The 15,553-nt window shown below is 36.9% G+C and overlaps 1 protein-coding gene across 1 annotated transcript; it reads left to right on the top strand.

The window, feature by feature from the left end:
* The first annotated feature begins 841 nt into the window (after positions 1–841).
* Positions 842–12,182, top strand: eif3eb (eukaryotic translation initiation factor 3, subunit E, b). The gene is made up of 10 exons (XM_046835426.1): positions 842–929; positions 1,931–2,030; positions 3,062–3,206; positions 4,100–4,224; positions 4,285–4,294; positions 5,213–5,320; positions 8,480–8,589; positions 9,060–9,162; positions 10,261–10,392; positions 11,668–12,182. Exons 1-10 carry the CDS (start codon positions 842–844, stop codon positions 11,677–11,679), a joined length of 933 nt encoding a protein of 310 aa, XP_046691382.1. The 3' UTR covers positions 11,680–12,182.
* The last annotated feature ends 3,371 nt before the right edge of the window (positions 12,183–15,553 follow it).

The raw sequence follows: 15,553 nt of genomic DNA, 5'->3' as shown, positions 1-15,553 counted from the left end.
GCATCACTATACATGCTGGACACCATCTGAGCCAAACAATTTAATCTTAGTTTTATTAGACCATAGGACATGGTTCCAGTAATTCATGCGATTAGACAGGTTGTCTTCAGCAAACTGTTTGTGGGCATTCTTGTGAGCCAGCTTCAGAAGAGGATTCCTTCTTGGACGACAGCCATGCAAAATGACTTGTGGTCTGAGCACTGACAAGCGGACCTTCCGCTTCTGCAACCTCTAAAACAATGCTGGCATCACTCATGCATCCGTTTGCATGCACCATCACCCTGGTCACTGTACTGTAACTCAGTTTCAGGGTGTTACAGATGTTCTTCTAGCCTCGGTCATCATTGTAGAGAGCAACAAGTCTAATTCATCAAACCATCAGAGTTCTTTGCTATTAGCAGCCATGTTAAACATCCAGTGATCAGTATAAGAGAATTTTACTGAAAGCACCAAATTTTAACTGCTCTAATAAAAGATACACAAATTTGCATCGTCTTGTTAAGCAGGACATGAACAACTAGGTAATGTAATGAAATGTTAGACTTCATTTTCATTGAAAAATCTTCCCTTAGCATGAATAAAAACTTTACACACTTTTGGTATCCAGACAGTTTGTTTCTCCAAACCTACAGCTGAAAAACTTTGCCCTCTTTTCTTTTTTTATAGTGCTGGAAAACCACAATCATATCAATTGTAATATGTCGATAAACAATTTCATCTGGAATCTACTGATAATTTTAATTACAGCAATCTGCTGCTGTGTTTTACTGTATATATTACTGTATGCATTGTACCTACTAACAGGGCTTGTTTTAAAGTTTAAGGTCCCCTAGGGTCCCTAATGCCTTATGGGAAGTCCCGGATCCCCTCAGCCCCCACCATCAACTCGAACACTGTAATTATTCCTAATGTCACAGCTGTTGGACAGTGTTTGAATATATTATCATGACATCTCACATCATATTTATCACATTAAAGCACATCATATATCACATCCTATTGAATCAATCACAACATGTATCACTCATTTCTCATAATATTGTATTAATCACATCATTTATCAATCAGATCATATTGTATCAATCGTATCATAATGTAATCATATCACATCAGATCATATTGTATCATTTGTATCCTATAATATTGTATGATAATACACCATATATCACATCATATCATATATGTTTGTGCAAGTATCTGCACATCGTATAATATTATATTTTACGCAACAACCCGGGTCCATTAATTTGCTTGGTGGTTTGGACCCGGAGTGTTCCAAAAGTGTTTATTTTTGGTACGAACGTGTAATGTAGTGTTATTTAGTATACAAATTCCAATTCTAACAGGATTTCTAACAATATTTGAAACCATTACTTTATTTACTACAGTCAATTTAGACAATACCATTGTCTAGCAATGTTTACAAGCAAAGCTCTATCCAGACACAGATAGAGGGATTTTACACAGTTAGTGTGGCCAGCTTTTATTTAAACTGAAACCTTAAGTCAAGTAAAAAATAAGCAATTTCCTCGAAGATGAATGCTTATGGATTGCTTACACTGTGTGTCCTCCAACCCTGATGACAACCAAGTTCTTAGTATATAGATGAAGTGAAACACTCATGTTGCATGTTACACCAACACTCTACTTCAGCGGTGCTTAAACTTCACTGTAAAATAAATAATTAATTATACCAATTATTATAATAAAACTAAACTTTCATTGATTTCTCTTTTTTTGTTGTTGCTATATTTAAAAATAAATAAATAGATACAAAACAAGACTCTGTTGAACTAATGCAGATATATTTTAACTTCTAGTTCAGTCTAATTTATTAGAAACAATTGCAAACTGCTCTACAAAAATACTCATATTGGTGTAGCTATAGGTTTGATGCTCTGTTTTCTTGTTCGTTTTTTTGTCCATGTAGCATTTAGAGAGAAGACAGCTGTGGTCATGGCCCAGCTGAGACAACTACAGTCAGAAATCGAACCTATCGTCAAGATGTTAGAAGATCCAGAGACCACCAGGCAAATGCAATCTATTGGGTGGGCATGTGACTGACTGCTTATGTTGCACTCACACCAGCGAAATCGTAATTAATAAATATTCAGTTAGCTAGTTTGTTGAAATTTCATTTTATAGGAAGTTCTCTAGAGGGCAAGTGGTAGCTCAAGTGGTTGTCAGTTGAAATATTTGCGTTTCTGAGCTTCCACTGCGGGGTCGTCTAGCAAGGCTCTCAATTGTTTTCTGTTGTATAGACGAGATGAATTTAAGTCTTTTTAAATAAAGGCAGGAATCAAATACCCCTAAATGTAGAGGGGGTCCAGAACTAGAGTTGGGAACCTCTTTTGAGAATCCTTCATCTATCATATTTGAGTGTTTGTTTTGTTTGTTTTTTCTTTTCTTCTAACACACACACACATTCACTCAGGCACTCATGCTTTCAATCTTTTGTAACTGTTGCTTGCATTGTATAAAAAAGAATTGTATTCATCTATATTAATCAAAACCAAGAAATATTCATTAATTATAAAAAATAATTCATTGTCATTACAAAAAAAATCTGATTTCCATCTAGTCCAATAAAAAATGCATCACATTTCCATATATTCTAATAAAAATACAATCAGATTTTTATGTATTTCAATAAAAAAACAATCGGATTTTCAACTCTTCCATTCAAAAAGCATCGGGTTTCCATCGGTTGCAATAAAAGACCATCACGTTTCCATCAGTTCCAATCAAAGACCATCACATTTCCATCGGTTCCAATCAAAATTAAAACTAAACACTGTATACTAATAAACACTGTATTTCTATACCTCCAAATACTGTACATCATTGCATTTTTTTTACATTTTGGCACCATTTTCATCCATATACATTTATGCATTAAAATAATGAGCTCAAAAGTGAAGAAAATGATTTTTGAGAAACATAAAGACTCCTTGGACTAGTATTCATTTGTCTTTTGATGCTTTGTCTTTAGCTCACTGATGGATGGAAGAATTGATATATTTTCTTTGTTTTGCCATATATAAATGAACTCCCTTCTTAGTTTTGTCTTCATGTGTCAGGTTCCTTCCACAGACCGGAATGCTCTGAGCTCTTTGTTGGGAAAACTGGCATCTGAGATCCTCATGCAGAACTGGAAGGCAGCCATGGAGGACCTGACCCGCCTCAGAGAGACCATAGACAACAATGTCAGTCTGTAAACATTTATTAAGTGTTTCATCTGTGTGTTTGCTGTTTCCGGCCAGAGTTCTTTATGGTAGGGCTGCATTATGTGATATCTTGGTAAATAATGTAACATGCAGGACAGTAATGCTGCAATTGCATAAAATACGGTTATAAAACTGTACACTCTGCGAGTGAACTACAATGTTTTATTACAGAATTACATTAAAAAAAAGCTGCTGGTGAAACAGGTGTCTATTTTTTACAGCTGTCTTGTTTATTACATAATGTTGCAAACGTTCTGGTGGAGGAATATTACCAATGTGACATTGGCAGGAAATTAATACAGATTTTGAATGTTTGATTTTACTACTTACAGAAAAACTAAGTTTGTGCATTTTAATTGGCTGCTTGTCTCCACCTTGAGCACTGGGTAGCTTTTATGCATTTACTTTATTTACAACATTAGGAATATCAAGCGCTTGTTTTGGTTCAGTGGTTTCTAGACAAATGCCGTTAAGACTATTTGTTTATAATGAAACTAAATGTGAAATGAGATGTTTAAATAACACACACCAGGTCAGGTGTCCACAAACATTTGTTCATAGATTGTATTTTTAGACAGAGTCTGGGTAAACAATCAATTTAATAAATGGTCAATTAATATTTAAACCTGTGTTAACTAACTTAATAATAAATAATCTTGATATATTTAATTGTTGCATTATTTCCATACTTTACTAAATTGGCCTGTATGTTATAATAAACTGTATGCTATAAATCTGTGTTTCAGCAGTATATTAGCTGTGCTTTATGCTTTATTCTTCTGTTACAATGTGATTACCTTAAAAAACCTTCCGTATTCAAGAGAGCTTCAGTGTGTTCAATGTGCATGCTCTTGTCTTCTCTCTCGTTGCAGTCAGTCAGTTCGCCCCTCCAGTCCCTGGAACAGAGGACGTGGCTCATTCACTGGTCTCTGTTTGTTTTCTTCAATCACCCAGAAGGTCGAGACAACATCATCGATCTGTTCCTGTATCAGCCTCAGTGAGTTCAGTAGCATTGTGCTGAGAACCCGTATGAGAGTAAATGTTGTTTGAAATGCAGGAATGTGGCAGTCAGTGATGCATTTTAGCATGACTAGATAACAAGCGTAGATCCAATATTAGCAGTTTGGTTTAATTTAAAGAGTACATCTAGCTAGTATTTGTGCTGGTCTTCTGGCTACTTCTGTAGGTAGATAAATGTGTATAAATGTGCAGATAGGTGCTAAGCATGCATACTATACCCACTTGAGTCTACAGTTAGGGAGTTTAGTTTGTTTTTTGTCAACCCATCTATTCTTAGAAGATATTAGATATTTGGGTGATGTACAATTCTCAATGACTCTGCTAGTAAATGAATCATTTATAGTATTTAAAGAATCCCAGCCCCAATGATCCAGCTGATTCTGCTCTACCAGTTCATGTAGTTTATCTAATTATTAAATTTACTCCTTTTTTTTGTGTTAATTCGTACTGTTTACACACAAATGTACACATTTTAAAGCTTTTAAACTGGCATGTGCATACATCAGTATGTGATTTGAAACTCTTTTCATCCCTGATTCCTTCTTAAGGATACACTATATGGACAGAAGTATTGGGATGCCTGACTTTTTCGCCATATGTGGTTCTTTTTTAAACTGGTACCACAATGTTGGAGGCACACACTTGTATAGGATATCAATGGAGGTGGTGTCATGGAATTTTCCCTTCATTTGAACTAGGAGACCCAAACCTGTTCCCCTGTGCACAAGACCATGAAGATATATTTGACATGCATTAGAGTGGAAGATGGAACTCTTGAGCATCATAAGCACTCATGGAGCTTTTTGTTCTCTTTTTTTTCTTGTGCGATTTCTTGCGTTTGCTCCATTTTCTGTGAGTGAAAGTAGTTCCTGATGAGCTGCTTGCCTCTATTGCTGAAGAGTTGATGCCAGCTGTCACATTACTGGAGGGATAATGCTAAGTTCTGTTTTTTTTTTTCTTTATAGCCTCAGAAGTCTTACACACACAAGGATCATATCACTGAGTTTGTGGAATGCCTGTATGTTAACTTTGACTTTGACAGCGCTCAGAAAAAACCCGGAAGAGTCGGTAAGGCTCAATACCTACTGTGTGTGTGTGTGTGTGTGTGTGTGTGTGTGTGTGTGTGTGTGTGTGTGTGTGTGTGTGTGAGGAATATTTTCAATGGCCAGATTTGTCATCTTGTATTTGGAGAAAAATATTGACTTAAGCGTCTAATACACCCTGTTGCATTGAGCTTAAGGTCCATTTATCCGCTACATATCCCTGCCTGTGTAATTTACTGCTTCTACTCCAACTGCTGTCAGAACATAGACCTCCAAGCTTTTCCTCTGAACAACACAGCGCTGACATTTCAGTTTTTCATCAAAGGAAATGAAAACATTCACACAAAATATTTGCACTAGTAGCACTAGTTATTTTACTAAATTCTCGTGACAGTGAACACCATTTAATCTTTATTTGACAAAATTACTTTTAGCACTATGTTGAGAACCTGAGAATGCTGTTTTACCCATGTTACCCACAATGCTTTTCAAATACCTGCTGATAGTGGCTCCTGGGTTGTTCTTGTGCTTGTTATGTCAGTGAGCACTAACAAGCCAAGCAGAGTTACTTTATACATCATCATGCACCAGCTTTAGGCTCCACATTTCTCCTTTTCTTTTTTCCAGCTCCCTTGTTCCATCTCTCTCTTTCTCTACTCTCAATCTTTCTCTTTCTGTTTTGAGCTCTCACTTCTTCTTCTCAATCTCAATCTCAATTTCTTTCTTTCTTTCTTTCTTTCTTTCTTTCTTTCTTTCTTTCTTTCTTTCTTTCTTTCTTTCTTTCTTTCTTTCTTTCTCTGTTCTCAATCTCTCCATCTTTCTTATTCTTTGTCCATCTCTTAACTATCTCTCTTTCTCAATCTCTTTCCTCAATCTTTTCTTTTCTCTTTTCTCGATTGCTCCATATCCCCTCCCTTCTTTTTTTTTTTTTTCCTCTTTTTTTTGTACTATCTTTCTCTAATATTACAGTCTATCACGGTAGTTACGTGCCAAAAGCAACACAAATTTCAAAGAAAAACAAATTTCCGCGATAAATGGACGCCAACCCCCAAAATTGTTTTTTTAACCCATAAATCATCCTTCCTTACACTTTAAACACACAGAACACATTTGCAAGAATATTGCAAAATACATTTTATACATTTGTAGAAATATCACATTTATACTGAGTACGGTAGTACAGTACTGTAGCGTAGCTTATGCATAGTTTCTCTGCTTGTTTATTGGTTGAAGTGTCCTATTACGTCGAAATAGGGGAGTTAAATATACACGATCATTTGCTACCATTCCGACCATTCGCAAGACAAAATAGTTAATAGTTATGTGCCAAAATAAAAAAAACGACCGTGTGGGACCAGGAGATTTGATAAATAGAGAAACAACTGTAGTTTTAGCTACAGAACTCTTCAGCTCACGTGTAGTATGAGTTATATGACATATTTCATTTCAATTAGACAAAATTGTGTTATGAACTCGTATTATATTACAGCAAGCCATTTTATTTTCAGAGTCACGAATACTGACCACGTCCCTGACCACAGTCTCATATCTAGAATAATATGTTTGTATAAAAACTTGTCTTTTTATTGTGTCATTTAGGCATCCTGTTTGGGGCAAAAAATGTTTTTTGGGACACAGCCCTGCAATTTCAAAAGTAGCTTACCAGAGCTTTTCCCCAGCCTTTTTAAATTCATTGTAATTGCACTAACAGTCCTCCTGTGACTTGTGAGTGTGTCACACTATTAGTTATCTTCTCACAAGAATAATGAAAAGCATATTACTAATAAATTATTTCCGTATACGCATATTTAATAGAATAATAATAATTTCAGAGTTGGTCATACAGAGTAATAATGAGACTATGGCACACAATTTCTTTTTATATTATTCATCATAGCACCCATCAGATCGGATAGGATCACTAATTAGTTACTGAAGACATTAATATTAGCCGTTTTTTTTCCTCTCCATATTTGAGATAATTTTCTCTCCATATTTGAGATAATTAGACTCCTGTGACATGGCCTTGATTAGAAAGAGAACAATTAGTCTTCATTAGTCCGATTATGCAACACCGAGTAATCACTTAGCTCACAGGAACTGCACTGAGATACAGATACAAAACAGTTAGATACTGAAGATGTTGATGATTGCACTCTGCTATTTCTCCAACTTTCATCTTTTCAACTCTGCACAATGTTCAGAATGTACTACTGCAAATAGAACACAAATTGTTACTATTATTATCTATACAGATTATTCTCTCTACTATTGTAAACTTGGTAGTTGTCCAAGTTACATCTGAAGGCTTAATAAATAAGTGGGATATTTGAAGAACACATCTTTCTACATACCTAATCATTTATACATGATCATGATTTTAGATGTTTATTTTTTTCTTCAGTTTGTCTGTAGAACTTTTTTTAAAAATAAAAATAGTCAATAAAAGAATATAATAAATTGCATTCAATTCACATGGCCTTTGATTTTAGGTTACACCCATGTTCTGGTATGCAATTGAATCTTTTTCTGAGGAAAAAAATATTGCACTGTAAAGTACATGCTACACTTAATGGACAAAAGTATCGGGATACCTGACTTTTACAGCCATATGTGGTTCTTCCCCAAAGTGTTACCACAAAGTAAGAGGCACACATTGTATTGGATGTCCTTGGATGCGGTAGCATTCAGATTCCCTTCTTGAGCTGGGAGACCTGAACCTGTTTCCATATAGCAATGCCCCTGTGCACAAAGCCAGCTTTAATAAAACACGGTTTAATGGGTTGGAGTAAAAGATTGAGTGGCCTAATGTAAAGCTCTGACTTTAAACCAAAATCTTGTGGAACATCTTCCCAAGAGAGTGGAGCTTATTATAATAGAAAATGGAGACTAAATTATGATCAGGTGTCCACAAACCTTTGTACATTGACTGCTTATGGGGCATTAGTAGCAGTTGTATGAATTTCTTTGCAGACACTTATTTTTTAAGAAAATGCTGTGATGTGATATTGCTGTATTATTTCATATGCAGTTTTACTTAACTGTTAAAAGAATATTCATAACAAAAATAGTTTATATTTGAATGCATCTAGTGTTGTCACGTAACTGCTTTTGTCTGCGTCCTGTTGCAGTTCAGTGCTTATAGTAATGTAATATGTTGTGTTCTATATCTATTGGGTTTGTTTTCAGGTCCTAGTGAACGACTTTTTCCTGGTGGCGTGTCTGAAGGTTTTTATTAAGAACGCTCACCTGTTCATCTTCGAGACATTTTGTCGGATCCATCAGTGCATCAGCTTCAGGTACAGGCTCTAAAGCGCAGTGCACTAATCCTCTTAGCGCTGTAAACCGGGGTTAGCTTGGTGTGAATGTGCACTCTTCTGCCAGGATCATTGGGATTTCAGCCAAAGCCTCAGGAGAGCGGATACAAATCACAGCAGAGTGTATTTTAGGGAGCGATAAAGATCGAGGCAGAACAAAAACTAATGATTTAGCCGTCTTTTGTGTATGTGTGTGAAGGCGTGGATGGCACTTTATATAGGATTTTATACAAATATTTTTGTTTTCATTCGCAGCCTGTTTTTTATTTATACTTGGTTATATATGTAATGTAGACGGTTAATGAGACGTTATTCCTCAGAGATGTGGTTTAATAACTGTTGATTAAGAGTAGGCATGACGAGCATTGACTTAAAATAATTTGTGATAAAAAAAAATGTTTATTACATTTCTTCTGCTTTTTCATCACTCTGCTCTTCCAGCCCATCTGCAGCATGCTGGCAGATAAGCTGAACATGACCCCCGAGGAGGCCGAGCGATGGATAGTAAACCTAATTCGCAACGCGAGGCTGGACGCTAAAATCGACCCCAAACTAGTAAGGAAGCCCGGAGGCCTGCTGCTTCACTTTCCATTAGTTCAGTCTGCAGGGCTGTGCCGTCCAGCGAGACCAATAAAGTGGCTGGCGAGCCGTTAGATTTTATCAGCAGATTTTATTCTTTTATGCCTCTTCTGGGAAGCATAATGTGTGATTAGATGTTGTTCATGATGGGTAGAAAAAAAGGTCTTATAGATTCATGTAAGTGAACGGAAAGGGAAGAAAAAAGTTTGAAGGATATTAACAAAAAAAATTGTATGTATATGCATGCACGTGTGTGTGTGTGTGTGTGTTTATATATATATATATATATATATATATATATATATATATATATATATATATATATATATATATATATATACACTATGAGGTCCATAATGGACCTCCATTGTGGACACCTGACCATAAAATTCAAGTTTTTTTTTTGTTTTTTTTTTATATATTCCATTTACACTCCAACCCATGTAAAAGAATATCTTCACAGATTTGGCTTCATGCACAGGGGCATTCTCATGTTGTAACAGATTTGGGTCTCCTAGTTTAAGTGAAAAAGAAAATGTAATACTACTGCCACCAAAGACATCCTATACAATTGTGTCTTTCCAACTTTGTGGTCTTTCCAACTTTGAGTTTGGGTAAGGTCTAGTGTCCCAATATGTTTGTCCATATAATGTATATAAAATTTGTCATAATGTTAGCATTTAAAATGTTCTGACAGAAACTCAGTGATAGAGAATGTATCTTCATTACAATCTGTTTGTATAGAAATTCTCATTTTGAATTTATATTATTGTGTCCAGTTAAAAAAATGAAAGGCTAAATTTTGACAGGGCACAGTGTCTGTTTTATATCCTCCAGGTTTCATTCTGTGTATAGGTTTTCAATTCTTTTACTTTTAACTTAATATTCTCAGCATATTTATGTTTACTTCCTGAATGCCCTAAACATAATGTTTTTCTCCCCTTCTTGAATTGCCTCTCTAAACAAAAAAAATACGACTATACTTCAAGTAAACTTACTTCAACTTCCTAAAAACCTCATTATTATCTAATATGTCTACATAATGAGTTTTGTTTGTGTTGTTGGTTTGTGCAGGGGCATGTGGTGATGGGCAACAATGCTGTGTCTCCGTACCAGCAGGTCATCGAGAAGACTGAGAGCCTCTTTTTCCGCAGCCAGATGCTCCCCATGAACATTGAGATGATGAGCCTCAGCAACAGAAATGAGGTGTGAATGTTGCATTAAATAGGAGCATTAATACAAGTAATGGAGTAGACATAATTTTTTTTTTTTTTTAAGCTATGCTCTCCCAGAAAAAAACAATCATTCATTCAAATAAAGTTAAAGTCTTTAGCTTTGATTACGGAACGCATTCTCCATGGCTTTGTTTCGATAAGCTTCTGCAAAGTCACAACATTTATTTCAGTCCCGAGTTGCAAAGTCTTCTCCAGCACATCTTAAAGATTCTCAATGCGGTTGAGGTCTGGAGTCTGTGGTGGCCAATCCATGTGTGAAAATTATGTCTCATGCTCCCTGAACCATTTTTTTTACAATTTAAACTCTATGAATCGTGGCATTGACATCTTGAAATATGCCTGTGGCATCAGGGGAAAAAAAATAATTTATAGAATAACCTGGTCATTCAATATATTCAGGTAGTCAGCTGACCTCATTCTTTAGTCATAACATTGCTGAATCGAGACCTGACCAACTGGAGCAGCCCCAGATCATAGCACTGCCCCCATAGGCTTGTACAGTAGTTAATCCACCTCTTTTCTTACCCTATTGCACCCATCACTCTGGAACAGGGACATTTAGACTCATCAGACCAAATGACCTCCTTTAATTGCTCCAGAGTCCGATCTTGATGATCCCTAGCAAATTTAAGCTTTTTTTTTCCAGATTAACATCACTGATAAGTGCTTCTCTTAAGGCTACACAGCTGTTTATTCCCAATACCTTGAGTTCCCTTCACATTGTGCATATGGAAATGCTCTTACTTTCACTATTAAACAGCCATGAGCTCTACTGTTGATTTTTTTTTTTTTAAGATTCGATTTCATCAAACTTTTAAGTGATCACCGATCATGATAATTTTTCCCAACCACATTTCTTTCTCGAAGATGATAGTTTCCCAATGTCCTTCCAGTTTTTAATAATGCATTAGACAGTTCTTAACCCAATTTTAGTAGTTTCAACAATCTCCGTTGATGTTTTCTTTGCTTGATTCATGCCAATAATTTCATCCCTTTGAAACAGATTACCATCTTTTCCACAACCACTGGACGTGTCTTCCGACATGGTGGTACAAGAAATGAGAAGCTACTCGCTGCATCAGTTAGGGTTAAAGGACATGTTGCCAGCTGAAACATAATCATCCATGCAGTAATTATCAAATGGGTTCTTACCTATTTGCTTAGTTAAATCCAGGTGGTGATTTATATATTTTTTTTGGACAGGCAGTGCATGTAAAAATTTTTATTATTTATTTATTTTTTACAGACACCAAACTGAGATGCTCAGAACTCCAGCTTTTATTAGTTCAGCAGGACATCCTCATCACTATAACACTCATCCAAGCAACAAACCTACCGTTTGAACATAATGTTTTATTCATTTTGGCCCGTTCACTGCCCATTCTGAAATTTCTATCAGAATTCATTTATACTACCTGTTTTAAATTCATTAGTTCCTCTTTCACACTATTGTATTCTAACAGCAACACTGTTGCCCCAGATCACTGCCAGTCAGTATTGGCGTGAAATAAACACATCCCAACAGTGTGTGAATCGCTTCTATATTTACATTTTTATATTGTATTGATTGTATAGCATGGTTTTTGAGTCCGCAAATAAGTTTCATGTTTCGGTTTTGTGTTTATTACTATTTCTTGCTACTGAATGCTTTCCTCAGATAGGACCAGATTGTATTAAGTTCATTTAATACTTTTTTTAATACCAGCTCAATTAAACATTACAGCAAAATGTAAAGATTTTAATAAAGTGGTATTTATTTTATTGGGGTGCTTTATTCTGTATTTAATCTTCAGTGTCATGGGCAATAACCTTTAACTGAATAACAGGTTTACATCATCATGGCACTGCTTACACAGTCACAAACACCTAGGCCCAATTTCATTATAGCATTGTATCCTACTTGCATGTTTTTGTGAGGTGGGAGGAAATTGAAGAACCCAGAAGAAACCCAAGAAGAGAGCAGTTGAAACTCTGCACATTACCTGCAAGCTAGTGAGCAGAATTATAATTCATACTGATTCATATTGCTGCTTAGTTTCTGTTTATAAAGACTGCAAGTGTGATGTTCATCATAAAGTAATACCTGAGCCAAAAGTGAAATAGATGTGCCACAAAATAAAGATGTTCATAAATGAGCCATAACATTGAAACCACTGACTGGTAAACTGAATAACATTTTGTTTCAGTGGTACTAATAGGGGTGGGAGATATTAAGCAGCAAGTGAACATTTAGTACTTGTAGTTGATGTGTCTCCAAGACAACAGGTCTTGTGTGGTTTTCTTGTATGCAGTGGTTAGTACTTACCAAAAGAGGGACAACCATTGAAGGGTTAGGGTTTCTGTGGGAGGAAGGCAATCTGGTGGGGGCTCTGTGATGCTCTGAACAATATTTTGCTGGGAAACCTTGGATCCTGGCTTTCATGTGGATGTTGCTTTGAGATGTGCCACCAACATAACATTTTTTACAGACCAAGTGGGAAGTGATAGTTCAGTAATTAGAGTGGGGCAAAAAAGTATTTAGTCAGCCACCAATTGTGCAAGTTCTCCCACTCCCAAAAGATAAGAGAGGCCTGTAATTTTCATCATAGGTACACTTCAACTATGAGAGACAAAATGAGAAAAAAAAAAAAAAAAAAACAGAAAATCACATTGTCTGATTTTGAAAGAATTTTTTTGCAAATTATGGTGGAAAATAAGTATTTGGTCACCTACAAAAAAGCAAGCTTTCTGGCTCTCACAGATCTGTAACTTCTTCCTTGAGAGGCTCCTCCGTCCTCCACTCGTTATCAGTATAAAAGACACCTGTCCACAACCTGAAACAGTCAGACTCCAAACTCCACTATGGCCAAGACCAAAGAGCTGTCAAAGGACACCAGAAACAAAATTGTAGACCTGCACCAGGCTGGGAAGACTGAATCTGCAATAGGTAAGCAGCTTGGTGTGGAGAAATCAACTGTGGGAGCAATTATTAGAAAATGGAAGACATACAAGACCACTGATAATCTCCCTCGATCTAGGGCTCCATGCAAGTTCTCACCCCAGAAAAAATCCCAGAACCCCACGGGGGGACCTAGTGAATGACCTGCAGAGAGCTGAGACCAAAGTAACAAAGACTACCATCAGTAACACACTACGCCGCCAGGGACTCAAATCCTGCAGTGCCAGACGTGTCCCCCTGCTTAAGCCTGTACATGTCCAGGCCTGTCTGAAGTTTGCTAGAGAGCATTTGGATGATCCAGAAGAGAATTGGGGATCAACTTGTTGTGTTTGGAGAAGAAAGAATTCTGAGTTGCATCCAAAGAACACCATACATACTGTGACGCATGGGGGTGGAAACATCATGCTTTGGGGCTGTTTTTCTGCAAAGGGACCAGGATGACTGATCTGTGTAAAGGAAAGAATGAATGGGGCTATGTATCGTGAGATTTTAAGTGAAAACCTCCTTCCATCAGCAAGGGCATTGAAGATGAAACGTGTCTGGGTCTTTCAGCATGTCAATGATCCCAAACACACCGCCCAGGCAACGAAGGAGTGACTTTGTAAGAAGCATTTCAAGGTCCTTGAGTGGCCTAGCCAGTCTCCAGATCTCAACCCCATAGAAAATCTTTGAAGGGAGTTGAAAATCCGTGTTGCCAAACGACAGCCCCAAAACATCACTGCTCTAGAGGAGATCTGCATAGAGGAATGGGCCAAACTACAAGCAACAGTGTGTAAAAACCTTGTGGAGACTTACAGAAAACGTGGTCTCTGTCATTGCCAACAAAGGGTATATAACAAAGCATTGAGATGAACTTTTGTTATTGACCAAATACTTATTTTCTACCATAATTTGCATATAAATACTTTTTTTTTTTTCTCATTTTGTCTCTCATAGTTAAAGTGTACCTATGATAAAAAAAATAATTACAGTCCTCTCATCTTTTTAAGTGGGAGAACTTGCACAATTGGTGGCTGACTTAATACTTTTTTGCCCCACTGTAAGTTGTTGGACTTCTGATTAGAGGGTTGTGAGTTAAAATGCTTTGGTGTTGCCACTGTAAGGCTCTTTAGCAAGAGCCTTAACCTTCAACTGCTCAGTTGTATGAGTGAGAGAATTGTAAGTCACTCTGATAAGGACGTCTGCCTAATGCTGTAAATGTCTATTTTAGTTGAATGCCTTCATGGCTCAGTATTCCCTAATGGCATCTTTCAGCAAAATAATGTTCCCTGCTACACATAAATTGTTTAGGAAAAGTTTAAGGAACATGACAGAGTTCAAGGGGTTGATTTGGCCTCCAAATTCCCCAAACCTCGAATTGATCGAGGATCTGTGGGATTTACTGTACAAACTAATCTGTTCCATGGAGGTCCCAACTCTAATCATACAGAATTTAAAGGATCTGCTGCTAACGTCTTGGTGCCCGATACCACAGCACACCTTCAGAGGTCTTGTGAAGTCAATGTTCATGTTTTAGTGGTACAAGATTGACCTACACAATATTAGGCAGATATTTAATGGGTTTCAGGTTATGGCTACGTTAGGGTGAATACTGATCAGGCAAGATACACTTTCCTCAAAAATATATATCGTCTGTCTCAACAACTGCAATGGTGCATAAACATGTGTAATTGGTACACTGGTTTCAGAAAGTTGCACCATGGGCCTGTGTCCTGTGAAACTGTAATATCATTTAAATCACTTCTGACATAAAAATTCTCTATCAACCTTTGGGTCAGTCAGATGTTTACAGGAAGTGGGAGAAAACTACATGCATGAGAAGAAAGCAACTCCAGCATCCACATGGCAACAACTGCTGTTTTTAGTAACTTTTTTTTTGTGAGTTTTTACAAGAACTTTTGTCAGATATTATAGACATCTCTTTCTCAATCTGTCATCGACTTTAGAAGAGGACCTCCACAGCACCCCCCACTAACCATTAACGGTGATGCAGTGGAGAGTGTGAGCAGCACCAATATTTCTGAGGACCTCGCCTGGATGATGAACCACAAATCACTGGCCAAGAAAGTTCAGTCACGCCTATACTACCTCTGCAAACTGAGGAAAGCACGACCATCATGTGCTCCTTCTGCCGGGGCACCATTAAAAGCATCCTCAACAGCTGCATCACTGTGTGGTACGGAGGCTGCACTGC

Source organism: Silurus meridionalis, chromosome 22 (genome assembly GCF_014805685.1).
Source record: "Silurus meridionalis isolate SWU-2019-XX chromosome 22, ASM1480568v1, whole genome shotgun sequence".
NCBI classification, from domain to species: Eukaryota; Metazoa; Chordata; class Actinopteri; order Siluriformes; family Siluridae; genus Silurus; species Silurus meridionalis.
The sequence above is the reverse complement of the archived record's forward strand: the minus strand, read 5'-3'. Positions and strand labels throughout refer to the sequence as shown.

Excerpts from the sequence above, each read along its gene's own strand:
- eif3eb (XM_046835426.1), top strand. The coding sequence starts at position 842 with ATGCCTTATGGGAAGTCCCGGATCCCCTCAGCCCCCACCATCAACTCG. Across the intron at positions 930-1,930 it reads TGTCACAGCTGTTGGACAGT|CATTTAGAGAGAAGACAGCT; the intron begins GTTTGAATATAT and ends TTGTCCATGTAG. Across the intron at positions 9,163-10,260 it reads CTAAAATCGACCCCAAACTA|GGGCATGTGGTGATGGGCAA; the intron begins GTAAGGAAGCCC and ends TGGTTTGTGCAG.